Source organism: Hylobates moloch, unplaced genomic scaffold (genome assembly GCF_009828535.3).
Source record: "Hylobates moloch isolate HMO894 unplaced genomic scaffold, HMol_V3 SCAFFOLD_23, whole genome shotgun sequence".
NCBI classification, from domain to species: domain Eukaryota; kingdom Metazoa; phylum Chordata; class Mammalia; order Primates; family Hylobatidae; genus Hylobates; species Hylobates moloch.
Genome location: NW_026652298.1, coordinates 15,438,562 through 15,461,428, shown reverse-complemented (window position 1 = coordinate 15,461,428; position 22,867 = coordinate 15,438,562). Strand labels below are relative to the sequence as shown.

At 41.0% G+C, this 22,867-nt stretch overlaps 1 protein-coding gene across 3 annotated transcripts in view; it reads right to left on the bottom strand.

Annotated features, from left to right (window-relative positions):
- NLN (neurolysin) overlaps positions 1–22,867 on the bottom strand; it is a 105,096-nt gene that overhangs the window by 13,615 nt on the left and 68,614 nt on the right. For 2 of the 3 annotated variants that reach the window (XM_032144690.2, XM_032144692.2), the window contains 4 exons: positions 22,255–22,621; positions 18,232–18,433; positions 1,235–1,421; positions 771–899 (listed from right to left, as the gene is read on the bottom strand). In XM_032144690.2, the coding sequence (XP_032000581.1) occupies positions 771–899; positions 1,235–1,421; positions 18,232–18,433; positions 22,255–22,621 (885 nt within the window). The remainder of the gene's footprint in view (positions 1–770; positions 900–1,234; positions 1,422–18,231; positions 18,434–22,254; positions 22,622–22,867) is intronic. The other variant, XM_032144691.2, reaches the window with a different exon arrangement.

Below are 22,867 nucleotides of genomic sequence, written 5' to 3'. Positions count from 1 at the left end.
TGGTGCAATCACGGCTTGCTGCAGGCTTAACCTCCCCAGGCTCAGGTGATCCTCTCAACTTGGCCTCCTGGGTAGCTAGGACTATAGGCATACACCACCACACCTGGCTAATTTTTGTATTTTTGGTAGAGACGGGTTTTGCCATGTTGCCTAGGCTGGTCTCGAACTCCTGAGCTCAAGTGATCTTCCTGCCTCAGCCTCCCAAAGTGCTGGGATTACAGGTGTGAGCCACCATGCCAGGCCTAAAAATGCTCCTTCTTCATAGTGTAACAGGATGACTATAGTCAATAATAATTTAATTGTACATTTAAAAATAACTAAAAGAGTATAAGTGGATTGTATGTAACACAAAGGATAAATGCTTGAGGGGATGGAAAAAATAAACAAAATACATATGCAAAGGAAAAAAAATTTAAGAAGTTCCCTTCCGCCAATTTCTTCCTGAAAAACACAGGGAAGTCATGATGCATACAGGGAGGGAGGAGCTGAGCGTGTGCTGCCAACGCGAATGGCTCTCCCAGCTCTGGGGCGGAGGCCAACTGCTCACGCCTGATTACACTAAAATGCTGCAGATCTGGAGCCACCTTTCCTTCAAGCGCATTTGGACGGGATAACTCATAAGGACATAGTATGCTTATCTGAAAGTCATGGCCTGATTACAGAAATCAGAAACAATTAGGTAATCTGTCTGACAAACTCCATCTCCCCTGCAGTGTTAGAACGCCCTGTGCTTCACAGGGAAATGAACTCAATTCATAGTAGTTACATACCTGGAGTAGCTGCAACTCCTAATATTTCTGAGCAGTATTTGGCATATTCACTTGCAGCATCCAGCGATGTGTTGGTATGAAGAGACTGATCAACTTTGCTCAAAACAATCTGGCGCAGGGTCAGAAGACCTAATAACAGAAGAATGTTTGGGCATGTTTTGAAGAAGAGAGAACTGTGTGTTCTATTATCACAAGATTGTAGATTCCAAAAACAGATTCCAGTAGTACTCACAAAATGGGAGCAGGACATCTCATTCTACTTAAGATTTAAAAGGAGATGTGGTTTTTTGCCTCAGACAAAATTCCAGGGTTTCCTATTCCAATATATTTAATGTTCTTCACTCCTCATACTAGCACAGTTGGGATACCATTTAAAATGAAAATAAGTTCTACAGGAGAAGGTGACAGCAATTCTGCATTAAGAGATTCTAATTTATTTTCCTTTTTAAAATTACAAGTCATACCTGTGTTGACCAGCCTAGAAGCAACAAGTTTTTCAAGCAGATCGTCTGAAATAGGCCTTCCGTCTTTATAATGTTTTGACAATCTTCGGAGGGAATCGATGTCCCACACCCAATTTTCAAGCATTTGCGATGGCACCTCTACAAAGTCAGTTTCCACATTTGTTCCGCTAAATCGTGCAAAATCAGTCTAGAAAGCAAACACAGAGAATTTTTTTAAAGAACTGAATGAAAAGTACATATGCAATGAATAATTATTAAGAGTCACGAAAACTTAAGGTAGAATCAGACTCAACTGTCCCTTTGAATGAGGGGTTAGAATAACCTCATAGTCAAGTGAAAATGAAACACAGCAGCTGAACAGTATGAAAAATAACCCCCAAATACTCTATATTACAGTAGTAATTTCATTCCTTTGAATTGTAGACAAAGTTGGAACAATCATCAGAAAATCATAACTGAAAAATACAATCAGTCTAAGCTAAAAACAAGCCTTAAGCTTTGAAAGCAGAAATATTTTTAAAATTTTCCATTAAAAATGAAGAGATCTATTAAACAAGCAATTTCTCCCTAGCTCCTCCTTCCGATTGCTTACTTTTGTTTACTCAATCCATGCCTTTCTGGGGCACTCATCACTCTATTGCATAAACTACTTAGGTCTTAACCAAAATTAATTAGTTAAATCACAACACTGTAGACTTTGAGTGTGCGATGCTTTGCATTTTAAACTTTAAATGAGTGGTTCTAAGATTACCATCTTGTAGAAAGTCAGATTTCTACCTCTCAGATTGGGTAGACAATGTTACCTTAAAATAAGAAGCTGCTTTAGTAGGAGTTAGGTTTGTAAATTAATTGGCAACTGGAGTGAGTTATATGCTATAGGAAAAGAGAAACAACGGATGTATTCAAAAGTTCGAGCACTCCTGGTAAAAATAAAGGACTTATTCTGAAGGCCTGAGCTAAGAGTTAAAAAAAAAAAAAGAGGTTTAAAAAGAGTTTAATGAAATCAAGTTTAGTAAATTCTTGAGTCAGACGTCAGAAAAGCTCTCAAGTAGAAAAACAGAGATTCACTAAAACAGGCTAGTGTTTTTTAACCTTCACACAGTCCTTCAAACACTTGTAAAACTGCCATTGGCAGAGAAGACTTAGCATTTATCCTACTGGGTCATCTGCAGAATGGGGCTCCTCATCCCGTTGTCTTTCACTGAACCTCTGTCCTGTTTTTCTCCTCTGATGCATTACATTCCATCCTTCTCTCCCTGACTTCATCATCCCTGGGGCTCCTAACGGAGGAGAAAGGGAAAAGGCATGTAACCACCAGAGAAGGCAGCAGATGGGGTGCCAAATCAGCAGCAAATACCCATTCTGCTTTTTGGCCCAGGGCAGAGGCACAGATGTCAACGCCATCTCACATTCTGCCTTCCTCTCTTTATGCAAAAAAATGTTTTGCTTGATTTCTCATTATAATTGTGCCGATTCTAGATACGAAGAGATGCAAATATTAAAAGGGCAAGGATAACTAAATTCACTAGTTGTGGAATTAAGCCACCTCTACTAAGGACATCCCAGTAAAAAAAATCTTGCAGGGAAAGAGGTAAGGGTCCCCAGAAATTGAATATTTTGTCTCATTACAGTATATGATATTCTAAGATTACATCTTATATCATAAATAAAACAATCTTATACAATAATAATAGCTAACAACTGTTGAGACTTTCCTATGTTAGGCATTACAGGCATACCTTAGAGATATTGTGGGTTTAGTTCCAGACCACTGCAATGACGTGAATATCACAATAAAGCAAGCCACACAAACTTTTTGATTTCCCAGTGCAGATAAAAGTCTATAAATTTACATTATACTCTAGTCTATTAACTGTTCAGAAGAATTGTCTAAAAAACAATGTACATGGCTGGGTGCGATGACTCACGCCTGTAATCCCAGCACTCTGGGAGGCCGAGGTTGGTGATCACCTGAGGTCAGGAGTTCGAGCCAGCCTGGCCAACATGATGAAACCCTGTCTCTACTAAAAATACAAAAATTAGCCAGGCATGGTGGCGGGCACCTGCAATCCCAGCCACTCAGGAGGCTGAGGCAGGAGAATTGCTTGAACCTGGGAGGTGGAGGTTGCAGTGAGCCAAGATAGCACCACTGCATTCCAGCCTGGGCAACAGAGTGAGACTCTGTCTCAAAAAAATAAAAAAAAAAATCAAACCCAAAAACACCCACAAAAACAATGTATATACCTTATATGTTAAAAAATGCTAATGATCATCTGAGCCTTTGGCAAGCTATAATCTTTTTGCTGGTGGAGGGTCTTGCCTCCATCAATGTTGATGGCTGCTGACCGATCATGTTGGTAGTTATAATTAGGGTGCTAACTGATCAGGGTGTAATCATGGAAGGTTGGCATGGCTGTGGCAATTTATTTCCTTTTTTTCTTTTCTTTTTTTTTTTTGAGATGGGGTCTTGCTCTGTTGCCCAGGCTGGAGTGCAGTGGCATGATCTAAGCTCACTGTAACCTCCGCCTCCCGGGTTCAAGCAACCCTCCCGCCTTAGCCTCCCTAGTAGCTGGGACTACAGGTGGGCACCACCATGCCCAGCTACTTTTTGTATTTTTACAAAATACAAAAAGAGATGGGGTTTCACCATGTTGGCCAGGCTGGTCTAGAACTCCTGACCTCAGGTGATCCACCTGCCTCAGCCTCCCAGAGTGCTGGGATTACAGGTGGCAGCCACTGCAGCCAGCCGCCTTTTCTTAAAATAAGACAAAGATGCAGTTTGCCATATCAATGGACTGACTCTTCCTTTCATGAAAGATTCTTGGTAGCATGTGATGCTGTTAGATAGCATTTCACCCACAATAGAATGTCTTTCAAAATTGGAGTCAATTGTCTCAATACCTGCCACTGCTTTACCAACTAAGTTTATGTAATATTCTAAAATCCTTTGTGGTCATTTCAATGATATTCATAGCATCTTCACCAGGAGTAGACTGCATATCAAGAAGTCACTTCCGTTGCTCATCCTTAAGAAGAAACTCCTCATCTCTTTTAAGTTTTATCATGAGATTGCAGCAATTCAGTCACATCTTCAGGCTCCATTTCTAATTTTAGTTGTCCTGCTGTTTCTACCATATCTGCAGCTCCTTCCTCCACTGAGGTCTTGAACCCCTTCCTCAAAGTCATCTATGAGGGTTGAAATCAATTTCTTACAAATTTCTGTTAATGTTGACATTTTGATCTCTTCCCATGAATCATGCATGTTCTTAATGGCATTTGGAATGGTGAATCCTTTCCAGAAGGTTGTCAATGTACTTTGCCCAGATCCCTCAGAGAAATTACTATATATGGCAGCTGTAGTCTTATGAAATGTATTTCTCATATAATAAGACTTGAAAGTTGAAATTACTCCTTGATCCATGGACAGCAAAATGGCTGTTGTGTTAGCAGGCATGAAAACAACATAATCTTCTTGAACATCTCCATCCAAGCTCTTGTCTGACCAGATACTTTGTCAAGGAGCGGTAATATTTTGAAAGGAATCTTTTTTTTGAGCAGTAGATCTCAACAGTGGCTTAAAATAGTCAGTAAACCATGCTGTAAACAGATGTGTTGTCATCCAGGCTTTGTTGTTTCATTTATAGGGAACAGGCAGAGTGGATTCAGCGTAATTCTTAAGGGCTCTAGAATTTTCAGAATGGTAAATAAGCATTGCCTTCAACTTCAAGTCACCAGCTGCATTAACCCCTAAGAGGAGAGTCGGCCTGTCCTTTGAAGCTTTCAAGCCAGGCATTGACATCTTCTCTCTAGCATTCCTGAAAGTCCTAGACGGCATCTTCTTCCAATAGAAGGCTATTTCATCTACATGGAAAATCTGTCATTTAGTGTAGCCACCTTCATCAATGATCTTAACTAGATCTTCTGGATAACTTGCCACAGCTTCTAAATCAGCAATTGCTGCTTCATCTTGCACTTTTATGTTATGGAAACAGTTTCTTTCTTTAAACCTCATGAACCAACCTCTGCTACCTTCCAACTTTTCTTCTGCAGCTTCCTCACTTCTCTCAGCCTTCATAGAATGGGAGTCAGGGTCTTGCTCTGGATTAGACTTTGTCTTAAGGGAATGTTGTAGCTGGTTTCATCTTCTATCCAGACCACTAAAACTTTCTCCAATCAGCAACAAGTCTATTTTGCTTTCTTATTGTGTGTTCATTGGAGTAGCACTTGTAAGAACTTTCGAGAACTTTTCCTTTGTTTCATAACTTGACTGACTGGCACAAGAGGCCTATCTCATCTTTTAACATGCCTCCCTCGTGAAGCTTGATAATTTCTAGCTTTTGATTTAAAGCAAAAGACTTATATGACTCTTCCTTTCACTTGAACACTTACAGGTCATTGTAGGGTTATTGACTAATCTAATTTCAACATTGTTGAGTCTCAGAGCATAGGAGGCCAAAAGAGGGGGTGAGAAATGGGAAATGGCCCATGGAGCAGTCAGTACACATAAAACATTCATCAATTAAGTTCGCTATCTTATAAAGAGCATGATTTGTGGCGCCTCAAAACAATTGCAATAGTAATATCAAAGATTGCTGGTCACAATAACAGATATAATAATAATGGAAAAGTCTGTGTAATACTGTAATAATGGAAAATTTTGTAATACTGTGAGAATTACAAAAATGTGACATAGAGACATGAAGTGAGCACATTCTGTTGGAAAAATAGCACTGACAGACTTGTCTGGGCAACATGGCAAGACCCTGTCTCTATTTAATAAAAAAGGAAATCACTGATCACAGATCACCATAACAGATATAATAACAATGAAAAAGTTGTCCAGGTGTGGTAGTTCACACCTATAATCCCAGAACTTCAGGAGGCCTAGGTAGGCAGATCATTTGAGGCCAGGAGTTCCAGATCAGCCTGGCCCACATGGTGAACCCATGTCTACTAAAAATACAAAAAAAAAAAAATTAGCTGGGTGTGGTGGTATGCGCCTGTAATCCCAGCTACTTAGGAGGCTGAGACTGGAGACTGCTTGAACCCAGGAGGCGGAGGTTGCAGTGAGCTGAGACTGCACCACTGGACTCCAACCTGGGCAACAGGGTGTGACTCCATCAAAAACAAAGAAAAAAGTCTGAAATATTGTGAGAATCCCAAAATGTGAACAGAGACATGAAGTAAGCACATGCTGTTGGAAAAACAGCACTAACACACTTGCTTAAAGCATGATTGACATAAACCTTCAATTTGTAAAAAACATAGTATCTGTGAAGTACAATAAGTGAAGGACAATAAAATGAGGTGTGCTTATATCATGGGCTCTTTCCATGGATTATCTGATTTAAATCCCAAAATAATTGTATGAAGTAACTATTACCTTCCTTTTTAAGATAAGGACACTAAGGCATACAGAGATTAATGATGTAACTTCAATTTGAAACCAGGCAGTCTGACTTCATAACCCACAATCTTAACCACAAATGCTAACTGCCTCCATATCTTAGAGTAAAATGGAAAAAAAAGTTAAATGATATTACAAAATGACTAAATCCTCTTCGATGGGATCTAAAATACAAGTCTTATATCAAACCCTTCTTTATGTGAAGAGTTAAAGTGAGTTTTCAGTGTGATTCCTTAGAAATTTGACTTCTTCTTTATACTGGAAGATTTTTCAAAGATCAAACATGAAGCTGAAGTGTAAAGACCAGCCTTTATAACCATCTATCCTGAATTTGCGATTCTGCAATACTACTGATGGCAGTGGTGGCCCATCTCGGCTGCAGTGGGGGAAGTGTGGCTGGGGCTATGTGCTCCATGGAGCTGGAAGGAGCCAGGAACAGGCAGAAGTCCTTCCCCCTTCTGAGTTGGCAGGGCAAGAGCCTCACCCTCCTGGGCATAGCTGCAGCTGCCCAAGCTGAGGCTGCTGACCTGGGTATGCCTGTGCTCTTGGGGGCCAGGAGCCAGCAGGAGCCCTACCTTCCTGGGCACAGCTGCAGTTGCCTAAGCCATAGATGCAGACCTGGGCATCCCTGTACTCTTAGGGGCTGGGAGAAGGCAGGAGCCCCACTCTCCTGGGTGTAGCTGCAGCTACCCAGTCATGGCTGTGGACCCAGGCATCTCTGCACTCTCAGGGGCCCAGGAAGCTCCCCCCACCCATTAGCGGCACCTGCGCTGATCTTGGAGCAAAGCTGAGGTCAAGCCCAGGCACTGTCACAACCTGGTCAGGTGTGCATATGCTCAAGACAGCACTGACATGCCAGCCCCTTGCTGCCTCAGCCCCTACTGAACTTTGGGCACTGATGAGCATGGGAGGGAAGCTGAGGGGGGAACTGAGCGTGGCTTGGCACTGGCCTGCAGGTGCCCCTCTGCATGAACAGCCTGGGCACCATAAACAGTGGTAGCAGGCAGACAGGTTCCTGGGCAGAAAGGGGTGGGTCCCTGGTGAAGCCCGACCTTCAAGCCAGGGAAGGCCTGAAGCCTGGGGGCCAGGCTGCCAGTCCTGCAGACCACAGTGGGAACTTATGGTGCTTTTGCCGGGCCCACCCATAAGCCAATCAGCCTGCATGTTTTCCCCTCTGAAGCCCATAAAAACACTGGACTCAGCCAGACTTGAGTTGCTGTCAGGACAACCAGCTGCAGAGAGGAGCTACCCACTCCAGGGTCTCCTCTCTGCTGACAGCTGAGCAGACATCAGGATGATCAGCTGTAGAGAGGAGCTACATATCCCACGGTCTCCTCTCTGCTGAAAGTTGAAAAGATGGTGGGACAACCAGCTGCAGAGAGGAGCTACCCACCCTAAGGTCTCTTCTCTGCTGAGAGCTGAACCCTCTACAGGATGACCTGCCTGTGGAGAGGAGCTTCCCACTCCAGGATCTACTCTCTGCTGATAGCTGAACATTCACATTGGGACATCCTCGTTGTGGAGAGGAGCTACCCATTGTGTGTCTCCTCTGAGCTGTTCTATTGCTCAGTAAAGCTCCTCTTTGCCTTGCTCACCCTCCACTTGTTCATATACCTCCTTCTTCCTGGGCACGGGACAGGAACTTGGGACCTGCCGAATGGTGGGGCCTAAAGGGCTGTAACACAAACAGGGCTGAAACATGCCCCTTGCTCACCATGCTGTGGGCAACAAGGAGAGAAGAGTTGTGGCCCTTCAAGGAACCCAAACCTAGGAGCTCCCCAAGCTAGGGCTGTGATACCTTCTTTGGGGCTATGTGGTTCCCAGCATCTCTAAGCTTCTGGGTGCCACTGTGTTCCCCAGTGCCAGCTGTGAAAGCTGCTTGTGGTACGCCTGGTCCAGCTGCAGCCTTGCAGGCAGCCTTGCCTCCAGGGCCTGTGCTGGCACCTGGAGCTGCTTGCATCGCCATAGCCAGCATGCCTGGCTGTGTACAGTGGCTGGACCCCATGCTTGCTCACTCATGCACCCCTTGCCACTCCACTTACCCTTGGCAGGCATGGGATCCAGGCGAGTAGTGTGAGCTGAGTGCAGCCTGCCAGGCTGAGTGGGCCCAGTGGGCCCAAGCAAAACTTGGGCAAAGGTACCACTGGTCACAGAGGTTTCTGGCTGGTGATGCGACACCCCAAGGATCCCGTGACACTACTGCACAATTTTCTCAAGGTGATGGTTTTTAAATAGGTACTAACAGCAAATAAAGGCCAAATCACACCATCAGCCACCACATGATATATTGACAAAAATACAGACTTTGTATATCCTGCTTGTATGAAGATTTTTCAGTCATTAGTTGCATATGAGGGAGGAAGTCAACCCCAAATGACAACAAAAATGTGTGTGTGGGTGTTTGTGTGTGTAGGGGAGGATTCAATGTCCAGAAAAAAACATACACAAATGAATAATTCATGAGCTAGAGTAAAAATTGAATAAAATAAGAACACAGTTAATGTCATGCAGAGTAGAGAAGAGAGGGCTTATTCTATTCAAAAGCCATTTTGTAGCTGGGGAGAGAGCACAGCAAATGAATGAAAGATCAACAATGTCTTCTAAAGAACAAAAGGAAATGTTTGTAAGGAGAAAAAGCTAAAAATAACCCTACTGCTTACTAATTTCCCGAAAGTTGGTCATGCTGTTTCTCTGTGAGCCCTTTGGGCAACATCATTTAAATATTTTTCAAAAAAGGAGGACAAAGAACCTACAAAATTTGAAAGCTCAATTTCCAGCAAACAACCGAATTCTCAAGAGAAAGGAATGCACAGTCAGCCGCTGTGTATGTCCACACAGAAACCATGGGTAAGATTTACAGTCTAGCAGCCTGATGGATCTTATACAAAACAGCATGGGTGCTGAACCATTACTCACTGTTGACCAGCCAACAAATACCATTCCCCAGTTTTTAAACTATAATCCAAAGAACCCTAAAAAAGTACTTCATATAGTTATCAATGAAACAATTTGAAGGTGTTGGTAATAGTTGCTTATGGGCCATGATAACTATCGATGCTAATGTATTTCCCAGATAAAGCAGTAAAAAACACACAAAATAATCCAATTAACAAATATTTTTTGCAGCTGACACTTCAAAGAGTTTTAGGGCATTTTTTTTGCTGCAGGAAATATTTAGATAATAAAAGCCTAGAAAACAATGTAAACTTAGATTCCTGTTTGGTTAGAAGTTCTTGAGAGGAAGACAGTTGTCTAAATACATGATTTTGGCCAGGCACCGTGGCTCATGCCTATAATTCCAGCACTTTGAAAGGCAGAAGCAGGAGAATTGCTTGAGCTCAGGAGTTCAAGATCAGCCTGGGCAACATCGTGAAACCCCATCTCTACAAAAATTACAAAAAAGTTAGCTGGGCATGGTGGCGCATTCCTGTAGTCTCAGCTACTCAGGAGTCTGAGATGGGAGGATCGCTTGAGCCTGGAAGGTGGAGACTGAGGCTGCAGTGAGCCATCATCATGCCACTGCACTCCATCCTGGGCAGAAGAGTGAGACCCTGCCTCAAAATAAATAAATAAATAAATAAATAAGAGAGTTTTCTTCACTATCCAGGGTGGAGTGCAGTGGCGGAATCTCAGCTCACTGCAAGCTCCGCCTCCTGGGTTCATGCCATTCTCCTGCCTCCTGGGTAGCTGGGACTACAGGTGCCTGCCACCATGTCCAGCTAATTTTTTGTAGTTTTAGTAGAGACGGGGTTTCACTGCGTTAGCCAGGATGGTCTCGATCTCCTGACCTCGTGATCTGCCTGCCTCTGCCTCCCAAAGTGCTGGGATTACAGGCGTAAGCCACCATGCCCGGCTTTCTTTACTATCTTTTAAACAAACAATACGATGTCTAAAATGTACTCTTTCAGATTTTTACAACGGATAACTTGATGCTATAGAGATTAACTTTGCAATTCCTACAGTGCAGTAAGAACAGGAGCAGAATCATATAAATTGAAGCTTCAGAAGTCCTATGAGCTTTTGCTGTATTTAAAGGCCTAAATCTTACATGTGACTATTCTAATTAAGAGACCAGTTGCTTTTAATGGCTACAACTAAGAGTTATTTTCATGATAGCAAATCCTAACTCAAAGAAAAGGCAGTTGCTGAAATCAATAAGTGTATTGTGCTCATGAAAAAGGACAGGCCTCAGGAGACCTGACATTGACTGTCTGAGGTGATTCAGTATTGATTTCTTAGCAGTCATTCCACATCCTGGCCTGTCTAATCTATCCCTAAATCCAGGGATGATGGAGAAGTTTATATAACAAGGCAAGGTATTTTTTTAAAAAAGTGACCACTATCTGCTAGACTTTGCCATAAACAGATGATTAAAAGGCCATAGTTTTAACTTCACACATACCGAGTGATCACTGGAAATAATAGTAATAATTTAAAGGACCCAGGAAATAACATAATTTGGGGAAGTTTTGAATACTGCATATTTAGTTCACAGGCTTGCTCCCAAACTAGCTATTACCTTCCTGATCAGGTACATCTTATTTAAACTGCTTCTTTTTAAGATGAAAACAAATAAAGGTACTATTCAAACTCAAATGCTAGAGAGTATGCATTATTCACCACTGTATTTCCAAAATCCAGCACAGAAAGTAGAGGATGTTCAATAAATATCTGTGAAATGGATGAGACCCTGGGGAGAATATTTCTGTATGAAGATTCAAACTTAAACAACTCAAAGATATTTTCTCTTGTTATTATTCTTGACCTCAAGCTCTCACCTCTCTACTTTTTTTCAATACTTAAAATTCTACTTTTATTATTTTACTTAATATTATCCTTTTAATTTTTTATTTGTTGCACTTCATGTCCTCAAGCTAAATTCTAAACATTCAAATACTGTAACTTTTCTTTCTTTTGAACCCCATCCTGCCATAGATAATATGACATGTCAGACACATAGATAGTCAATAATTCTGTTTCTTAAAATAACTATATAGGCTGGGCATGGTGGCTCACGCCTGTAATCCCAGCATTTTGGGAGGCTGACGTGGGCAGATTGCTTGAGCCCAGGAATTCAAAATCAGCCTGGGCAACATGGTGAAACCCTATCTCTACAAAAAATACAAAAATTACCCTGGTGTAGTGGTACACACCTGTGGTCCCAGCTACTTAGGAAGCTGAGGTGGGAGGATCAACTGAGACTGGAGAGGTGGAGGCTACAGTAAGCCATGACTGTGCCACTACACTCCAGCCTGAGTGACAGAGTGAGACCCTGTCTCCAAAAACAAACAAAAAACTAAACATCCCTCTCTTTAAAAAATATTTTGATTTTTAAAAAATAATACATGTAGAAAATGCACTAAGCAAATGAAAGAAATAAGCACATTCCCAAATAAACATTATGTGTTAATACATTCATATTTTGGTTTATGACTTCATTTATTTTATTTACACATGTATGTATTGTTTGTATATGTATAAGCAAACAAAATAACAAAAGGAAGATCTTGAAAGAAATTACATCTGATGTTAAAGTCACAATCTAAAACAGTGTGCAGGAGTTGGGGCTAGGGAGACAGGGTGACAGCAGAGGCCACAAGGTTGATGATAGGGAGTTCACTGCATTTTAGGACTGAAACCTCAAGGGTCAACTCACACAGAGGGAAACCTAGAAATAAATAAATGCATTCATTCCACATTTGCATTCATTCTACATTATTAGAGTGTCATTTAATAAACTTAGGAGAAGGAAGTCCATCCAACAGGATGGAAGACATCCAAAACATCTGGAAGACTAAATTCAGACCATGAATAGTACTGTCTCCAGTGCATGGAATGGGAGCGCAAATACGCAATAAAGTAGAGCAGTTAGGTCATGACTATTGGACCCTGGGCAGGTCCTTCTATGTCTCAGATTTTTCATTTGGAAAATGGGGACAATAACAGTACCCATCTACTTCAGAGCGTACTGTGAAGATAAAAATGAGTGAATGTAAAGCAGTGTGTATATTTCCTGGCACCTGGTACATGTTCAGTAAGTCTCAGCTGCCTATCTTCTTCTGAGCCTGCATATTCTGCCTGACTAGGTATGGTCTTGGCTGGTCTAGCCTGGCTTGTCTTTCGCTTCCTGGGGGTTAACACTGGAGATAAATATACCCACATTGCTCTTCAGCTAATCCTCCATCACTCCAATACTCTAAGCTGCTCTTTCTGTTATTGTTTCAGGTATCAAACTTCTAAGTAGGCAGCAATCATGAAAACAAAACAGAACCAAATACAAATGTGAGGGTTTCCAATCACCTTCTACAGATCTTCACTCAAACCCATTGAAGGTAAGCATTTGTGAATTCTGTTGAACCTCAAGTGGCAGTAAATTGTCTCATGGCAGATGGTCTTTTTTACCCCCTTTCTAGTTTCGAGTTGTATATTGATCTCAAAAGAGTTGAATTATACATAAGCATAGTTTCAAGAATGCTTCACGTACATATGGCTCCTTATGCTTTTCCAAATACCTTTTCACATACTGCTTCGTTTAATTCTCCCAACCGTCCAGGGAAGTACATAGAATTGCTGTTGTCCCCATTTTCTGAATAAGAAAAATGAGATGGTTCAAAGAGTTTAAATAACTTTCCCCAAGTCATACAGCCAGGTCCACAGATACACAAATGATGTTTGATCCAGTGCTCTTGTCATAACACCAGGGTGCCTTACTGACTAATACAGGGTACATTTATCTACAGCAGTATCTAATCCAAATATTTAGAGCAGACAAGCTGCTTTATTTATTAGTTTTCAACCAAATTACTGTTTCAAGTCACATAATTTGAAGTTCTTCTGCCCATCCCTTTCACGTTTAATTAAGAAGCCTTTAGCGTAATTCTGATGTGTTTCCTTAGAATAACGACATCTTTACAGTTCAAAATTCATCACCGCTCTTAATGTACAACACAACATGGACATCACCATGGAGGCTAAGAGGCATTACTATTCTACAGAAGTTCAAAGGCTAGTGATTACTGACAGCTCAAACCACAATAAAGCCATGCAACAGGAACAGATACTACAGATATCACCTCTTGATTGCTATCTTCAAAATTACCTACCTACCCTGTAAACGTAATACGAGTGAAACTCATGTCCTGAATGATGAGATAGTAGACATATTGAACTAGTGCATCTGCATGTTTGAAAACGGGATGTTCTTGCCAACATGTTTAAATATTACGATGACAAGCTCAAACGAGCCCTTCTAGTCATGAAACCTGCCAACTGCCACAGTGGAGAGCTCAAACACGGAGCTGCCATTTCTTAAAGCCAATGTACTGAATACATATGGCAAATTTTTAATTCACTATATATTTCTTAGGTAAGCTAGAAGTATTAGTGAACATAGAAGTTGTCAATCTCTGTATTCACTGTCAACCATTTTAGGTCAGTACGAAAGGCTTTGAAATTATAAATTTGCAAATATATGGATTGGTGCCTATGAAAAACAAAAGTAGTGATCACTGGTGATGACCTTAAAAGTTCTTAAAATATTACAGGCTATCTGAAAGGATTAATAGACAAGAAGAGATTTTTCAAAGATAATCTCATGAAGATAATCTCATCAAGTAAAGAATTGTACCAACACATTATTCATCAGTATGACACACTTTGTGCTCATGGATGAGGTTAGGCAAAACTTTAGGAACTGAATATGTCTACTGTTTCAAGAGAGAAACACTAAGCTGGTGAATGCAATATATATATTAATAGTTCAGTCACGAGTCAGACAGCTCTAAAATGTCAGAGTACCAAGAAAAGATTTTTCTAGTACTAAAGTGACTATCTCAAAAGATCACAATTAATGTAAGAAATAATGGGAACAATGGAATGAGTTGTGGAGAACTGACGAAATACATGGTAAGCATATGATAATAAGTTGATAAGAGGGCTGTGCCTGAAAAAAGAACACGCATCAAGAGCACTGAAAACCCTATTTGAAGATCACTATTATCTTAATAAATGTGATTAAAAGACCAAAATGCTTCCTTGTGAAATCACCAAATAAGAAGGAAACTGCTATAACTTAGGAGTTCTTAACTTGTGATTCATTATGGTGAGGGCTTCGAGGGTCTGTGAGCCTTTTGGAATTTCACGCATATTTGTAGGTGTATTTTTCTACAAGAGGTACACACAGCATAAATCAGATTTTCATAGCGTCCTCAGATCCAAAAATGTGAGCATCCACTATTTTAAAAGCAGGTCATTATTAATCTATGTATAAACATATAACTGGATTTTGGATAATATAAGTAATATACCATAAGTCTAAAATTAAGAAGAGTATTTTTGACTTTTCTAAATTACAAAAACTTTTTTTAAATGTACACTGGAGTTATCCTAATTAAAGGAAATGTCAACCACAGTGTGGACACTGATAGAAGGTCCACACAATAAATATTTCAGGGATCCTAGTGCTATGATAATAGACTTTATTTATTTATTTATTTTGAGACAGAGTCTCACACTGTCACCCTGGCTGGAGTGCAGTGGCATGATCTTGGTTCACTGCAGTTTCTGCCTCCTGGGTTCAAGCAATTCTCCTGCCTCAGCCTCCTGAGTAGCTGGGATTACAGGCATGTGTCACTACGCCTGGCTAATTTTTGTATTTTTAATTGAGACGGGGTTTTGCCATGTTGGCCAGGCTAGTCTCGAACTCCTGCCCTCAGGTGACCCGCCTGCCTGGGCTGCCAGAGTTCTTGGATGACAGGTGTGAGCCACCACGTCTGGCCTATTTTATTTATTTTTTGAGACAGGCTCTGGCCCTATCGCCCAGGCTGGAGCGCAATGGCACACTCTCGGCTCACTGCAACTTCCACCTTCCAGGCTGAAACCATCCTCCCCCTTCAGCCTCCCAAGTAGCTGGGACTACTACAGCCTTCCAAAGTGCTGGGGTTGTGGGTGTGAGCTGCCATGCCTAGCCTTGCGAAGCCTAGCCACACTACCACACCCAGCTAATTTTTTGTGTTTTTGGTAGAGATGGGTTTTCACCACGTTGCCCAGCCTGGTCTTGAACTCCTGGGGTCAAGCAATCCTCCTGCCTCGGCCTCCCAAAGTGCTGGGATTACAGGCATGAACCACCATGTCCAGTCAGTGCTATGATAATAAATTTTAAAAACACGTAAGAAAGAAAGGTTATTCTGCAAGATTTATTTTCCTTGGATTAGAGATTAAAAATGGCCATATCAAGACATTTCTCTGGACATATTCATATACTACTCCCGTTTTTTAAAACAAAAGATGGAAGCACCAGATTAAAGATAAAATGTTGAAAGAACCAAACAGTTTTTAAACAAAGGTGATAGAAGCATTTTGGAAATGAATGGGTACATTTTGGGTTATTACAATGATTAGGGCTACTCTGGGATACAGGGATGCTGGATGCACAGGACTGATTCTGCACATGTCAGGACAACAGAAAGACTGTTCCATATCTTGCTTGTCATTCATACCCCCTGCTGGACTATTCACATAAATTGAAAAAACTAGCAGTAACTGAACCGAGAAACTAACCCCACTGTAATAATTTTGCAAAGCATTTTTTTTTTGAGACAGGGTCTCGCTTTTTCACCCAGGCTGGAGAGCAGTGGCACGAACACAGCTCACCACAGCCTCGACCTCCTGGGCTCAGGCAATCCTCCTGCCTCAGCCTTCCGAGTAGCTGGGACTACAGGTGTGTGCCATCATGCCTGGTTAATTTTTGTATTTTTTGTAGACAATGGGTTTCACAACGTTGCTGGTCTTGAACTCCTGAGCTCAGGCAATCTGCCGGCCTTGGCCTCCAAAAGTGCTGGGGTTGTGGGTGTGAGCTGCCATGCCTAGCCTTGTGAAGCATTTTTTACACAATTTTAATTTCTAAGACTACAAGTACTAGGATCTACTGTGTAAGTTGAAGTGAGATTACTTTTTTTTGAAGTTTCCCAGGAGGTGTTCATCATTTTGGAACATCATGCCACCATTGTCAGCACTGTTCTAGGACTTGAGCTGACAACATAAACCACTTCAATCAGTTTGCACTTGCTGCTGCTCCATTCAGGTTTACTTCTATACTGTGCAAACCTCCAGCATACTTCATTATGTCTTACTGCATAGTCATATCTAAGCATTATCACTTGAAAAATACAAAAATTTCTTCTATTTATATTCAGTGAGGACACCGTACGGATTTAAAAAGATTCTCTGTATAAAGACCATTAAGGAAAACTAGTAAAATCCAAATAAACTGTGGTGTTCAGCCTAGAGTACTGTATCAATGCTGGCTTCTTAGCTATGACAAATGTGCTATTGGAATGGAAGATGTTAGAAGTAGGGGTGAGAGGCTGAGGGGTATACAGGCAATCCTTATATCATCTTTGCAAGTTTTCTATGAATCTAAAAGTATCCTAATAAAAATGTTTTTGTTTCTGTTGTTGTTGTTTTTTAAGTCTACCTTTAGAGACACATAGAGATTTCAAATTTGGAAAACTGTACCTTCATTTCTGTTACTATCAGTTTTTTGGGTGGTTTTCTTTTTTTTTTTTTAAGTCAAGGTCTTGCTCTGTCACCCAGGCTGGAGTGCAGTGGCACAATCATGGCTCACTACAACCTCAACCTCCTGGACTCAAGTGATCCTCCCATCTCAGCCTCCCAAGTAGCTGGGACCACAGGCACATACCACCATGCTTGGATAATTTTTGTATTTTTGTTTGTTTTACCATGTTGCCCAGGCTGTTCTCAAACTCCTAGACTCAAGCGATCCTTCCACCTTGGCCTCCCAAAGTGCTGGGATTACAGGCATGAGCCACCATGCCCAGCCAATAACAGTATATTTCAATTATTATGGTGAATTGCTGAACTAGTCATTTTCATATGTTAATAATGGTTAAATGTTAGCAAGTTCATATGGTTTATGCTAGAATAGTCTGGGCCTAATTAAATGGATTGTATTACAAAGTTGAGAATAAATGTACTTTTTATTTTCAGAAATAAAAAAATCAGTTTTAATCTACTGCACACATACACCTCCACTCTGGCAAATTCTTGGCATGGTTATACTATATTATCCATGATTTTAATTTGAAGTTAGTAAAGGGAAACGTTACAAAATTATTATTTAAAAATGAGTAATCAGTCTAAGAGGATTGAAAAATCACTAAACAAAGCATTGATAAGCAGAAGAACAGATTACAGCACAGTTTTTCTGAGAAATTTGTATCAAATTCCTATAGAAAAATATTAAAAGGAAAAAGCAAAGTATTTGTAACCTTTCCTTACAGATAGTCTTATTCTTTTTCCATAGGCTGTTATTCAACAAACCTCTTTCACTGGTAGATGAACGTCCAAGTAAAAATATGTTGTGAAAGAGGACAGGATCGTGCTCGCTTCGGCAGCACATATACTAAAAGAGGACAGGATAAAGAAAATTTTGGTTTTGCAGAAGGCCTATAAAATTCTTGAACACATTCAGCTTCTGAAAAAACATGTTAGGAGCAGAAACCTGACAGCAGTCAAAAAGTTTTCTAAAAAAACTAATTGGCAGGTTTACTGGGGGAAAAAAAAAACTCACCTGTGCACAAATCTGATGCATCACATGACCAAACTCATGGAAGTAAGTCCTCACCTCGTCGTGTCTCAGGAGAGAGGGACGACCTGCCACTGGCTGTGAGAAGTTCACCACGAGGGCAGCCACTGCCATCATCCGGCTTCCATCAGGCAGAAGGCAGCCAGGCTGCAGACCGAAGCAGGCCGCATGATTGTATTTTCCTTCCCTAGGAGCCAGAAACACGCGTTGGCAAGATAGGAAAATTCTCCTCTAGCAACTACACTGGCATGGCCTCTTCCAGTCATTAAGCCATATCTGTTACCAGAGATGCTTTTAAACATTAATTTACTTTTAGAAAGTAGGTCACTTTGCTAAAATGGAAAAACTAAAGCTAAACAAACAACTCCACTAACATTCTGTGTGAGCTCCCAAGTTTCTTTTATTGAAAAATCTCGAGGTAAGAATGAAGAATGCATGTCACACTGACAGCTGAATGTCCAATTTATTTTAATGAGGTTCTACTTTTTTTTTTTCAAAGTTGGGACTATTAAACACTAAACAACGCTGAAACACACATTTGAAATAAAAGATACAGTTTGACTCACTAGGCAGCCTTTTCATTAAAATCGGAATAAAAAACTGAATTTCAGATGATAAGGTTTTTCCTTTTATTTGAGGAGGAAAGAATCAGTAATCACAATTAAATAAGCTTCTTTTATAAACTAGACAGGCCTTTTTGAAACAGAATGCTTTTAGTTAGCCTGGGAAAATGCATAAATTATACTATCAATTAGACTATTCTTGTACAGTGTCGTATCTGTGTGGTCTTTCCAAAAGCTGTTAGACTTCATTCTCCAAAAGCTATCAGACTTCATTCTGGGAGTACGTGTCCTTTCCCCCTTTTCTTTTGCTCAGAAGACTAATAGTACCTGGTCTTTTTTTTTTTTTCTTTGAGACAGAGTCTTGCTCTGTCATCCAGGCTGGAGTGCAGTGGCATGATCTCAGCTCACTGCAACCTCTGCCTCCGAGGTTCAAGCAATTCTCCTGCCTCTGCCTCCCGAGTAGCTGATATTACAGGTATGCAACACCATGTTGGTTAATTTTGTTCTGTTGTTTTGAGATGGAGCCTCGCTCTGTTGCCCAGGCTGGGGTGCGGTGGCAAGATCCTGGCTCACTATAACCTCCACCTCCTGGGTTCAAATGATTCTCCTGCCTCAGCCTCTAGAGTAGCTGGGACTACAAGTGCCTGCCACCATGCCCAGCTAATTTTTGTATTTTTAGTAGAGATGGGGTTTCGCCATGTTGGCCAAGCTGGTCTTAAACTCCTGGCCTCAAGTGATCTACCTGCCTCAGCCTCCCAAAGTGCTGGGATTACAGCCACTGCACCCAGACAGTACCTGGTCTTTTTAAAACCTATTCTGAATACCCTTTTTAAAAGTCAGTTAGACAAATAAAACAAGTTAATCCCTTTTACCTTTATGAAGAGAACATCTAAGATGACAGGAAGTCATCTTAGTTAATACTTAGTTGAGTATTAACTAGGTCACTACTTTCACAAAGATTACTCTCTGTTACCCATACCAGGGTGCTGGTAGCAATGACCAGATCTCTGAGTACAAAAGAAATTAATTATATCCTGGCAGTGAGACAGCAGAATGAAGTAGCAAGAATTGTTCTTTGACCCTGGAAAGAAAATCCGAGGACAGTTATAGGAGACTCCAATATTAAAGATTTACTCCTGAAAGAGTTCTTTGGTTAAAACTATATCCTGATACTTTTTAGTTAAAAATAAGACTCATCTATATTTGGCAGGGTTTTACTTTTAGGTCATAATATAAGTGAAAGTAAGTCCATAAAGCAGCAGGTGATATGATTTGGCTGTGTCTCCACCCAAAGCTCATCTTGAATTGTAGTTCTCATAATCCCCACATGTCGTGGGAGGGACCCAGTGGGAAGTAATTGATTCATGGGGTAGCCAGTCTCATGATAGTGAGTGGGTTCTCACAAGATCTGATGGTTTTATAAGGGAGTTTCCCCCGTTTGCTTGGCACTTCCCCTTCCTGCCGTCACGTGAAGAAGGATGTGTTTGTTTCCCCTTCTGCCATGATTGTAAGTTTCCTGAGGTCTCCCCAGCCCTGCAGAACTGTAAGTCAATTAAACTTCTTTCCTTTATAAATTACCCGGTCTCAGTCAGTTCTTTATAGCATTGTGAGAACGGACTAATACACTAGGATAATCATTTAAGTGCTAAAAGACACTTCTGCCCACCAACTAGATGACACAGTTACTCAACCTACTTTTCAGTACTCAAAGTCAGTGGAAACAAACTTGTATGTATTACTGAATGAGGGGGATACTATACTCTCCTTTGATCTATTTAAGTGATTAGTAATTGTAAGAGGTTGACTTTGCTTTAGAAAGTAGCCTGGGGAGAAAGAGATCCAAATCCTTTTGTGTCTGATGAAACACTATGGAATCTATAGTTACTACATGCTATAGATACAATTATAACATTTTTATAATTGTTACCACTGATATCTGGGCAAGATGATTTGCATATATAGTCTTTAATGCATAAAACAATCCTGTAAAAGGATTTTCCATCCCATATTACAGAGGAAGAAACAGAATCTCAAAGAGGTTATGTCACTCAAGCATTCAAATTCAAATCTGACTGACTGCAAAGGTTTTGCTACTTCTACTAAACTGTGCTGCCTCTCAGCCAGACTGAAGGGAGTGGCCATAGATTACTGGCAGACAGATTACCTAATAAACATTTTGGTGCTCAATTTTATTTATTTATGTTTTTTGAGTTAGAGTCTTGCTCTGTCGCCCTGGCTGGAGTGTAGTGGTGTGATCTCAGTTCCAGGGTTCAAGCTATTCTCATACCTTGGCCTCCCGAGTAGCTGAGACTACAGATGCCTGTATAATTTTTGTATTTTTAGTAGAGACAGGGTTTCACCATATTGGCCAGGCTGATCTCCAACTCCTGACCTCAAGTGATCTGCCCACCTCAGCCTTCCAAAATGCTGGGATTACAGGTGTGAGCCACCATGCCTGGGTGGTGGTCAATATTAAATTAAGTAAATGTAGTGCACAAACTAGATGATGATGATAATGACAATGGTAGCAGCTAACTCTGATTAAGCCTTTGCTATGTGCTGAGCAGTCTTCTAAATGCTTTGCATGTATTCAATCAATTTAATCCTTACAATGACCATACAAAGCAGGTACTACTAATATTCCCAGTTTATAGGACCTATAATACAGGTAAGAAAACTGGGGCACAGAAAAATTAAGTAACCTACCTAGTAAATGAGGATGCCAGACATTCTGGCTTCAGACCTACATTTAAAATCTCTATACTAAGAAGCCCATGTGAGAAATATGAAAGAGTAGATTTTTTTTTAAAATTAATTTTTTTAGAGATAGGGTCTAGCTCTGTCACCTAGGCTAGAATGCAGCAGTGTGATAATAGCTCACTGTAACCTTAAACTCCTGGACTCAAGTGATCCTCCTGCTTCAGCACAGCTAGGACTACAGGTGTGCACTACCACATCTGGCTAATTTTTAATTTTTTTTTTTTTTTTTTGAGACAGGGTCTCACTCTGTCACCCGGGCTGGAGTGCAGTGTCGCAATCTTGGCTGAATGCAGCCTCCACCTCTGAGGCTCAAGTGATCCTCCCACCTCAGCCTCTTGAGTACCTGGGACTATAGGCATGTACCACTACACCTGGCTAATTTTTGTATTTTTTGTAGCAACAGAGTTTTGCCATGTTGCCCAGGCTGGTCTTGAAGTCCTAGACTCAAGCAATCCACCTGCCTCGGCCTCCCAAAGTGCTGGGACTACAGGCATGAGCCACCGCACTTGACCTATTTTTTAAATTTTTTGTAGAGACAGGGCCTCACTGTGTTGCCCAGGCTGGTCTCAAACTCCTAGCCTCAAGCAATCCTCCCACCTTGGCCTCCGCCTGGCCAAGAGTAGAGTCTTAAAGTAGGTAGTAGCTGAATCCCTAAGGTCCCTTCCAACAACGTGATCCTCAGTACCTTGGATAGAGGTCCAAATAGAACTGTCCCAATACTTCTCCTGTAGCTTTATCCTTCACAGTATAAAGTGTAACACTCTTGTTCCAAACATGAGCATCTGTCACTTGTTCAAATGAAAGTCCCAACAACTCCTGGTAGGTGTTCAGCAAGCCTTCAGTGACCACCTCAATTGGGAAGTATTCCTTGAGGAACTCTTGGTCTATGGAATACTTGAGTTCCTCTGTCTGAGTCATGTAGTAATATAGATCCCAGGCATTGATTTTCCCATCATATTCAAAACCCCTGTCTTCACATTCCTTTTTCTTCAAATTCAAAATAAACTCTCGTTCTGCTTCACCCAAGGGTTTTAACTTCTGGCTTAAATCATCTGTAAGGAAAAGGAAAAGTTAGTGATCTACTTGCTTTTGGAAGCAAGCATACTCATAAATACCACCTGTGTTTTAGCATGGTGCTTCCTCCTTTGCAGTACTCGATACAGATAAATCAGGTGGAAAGAGGGAAAAGAGGAGGAAAAAAGTGAGGGAGGAAAGCAGGCTGTATTATGGAAGCACACTTTGCTCTTCAGGGTTATTGATTTTATCGTCCTAGCCCCTTTTTCTTTTAACACCACCAG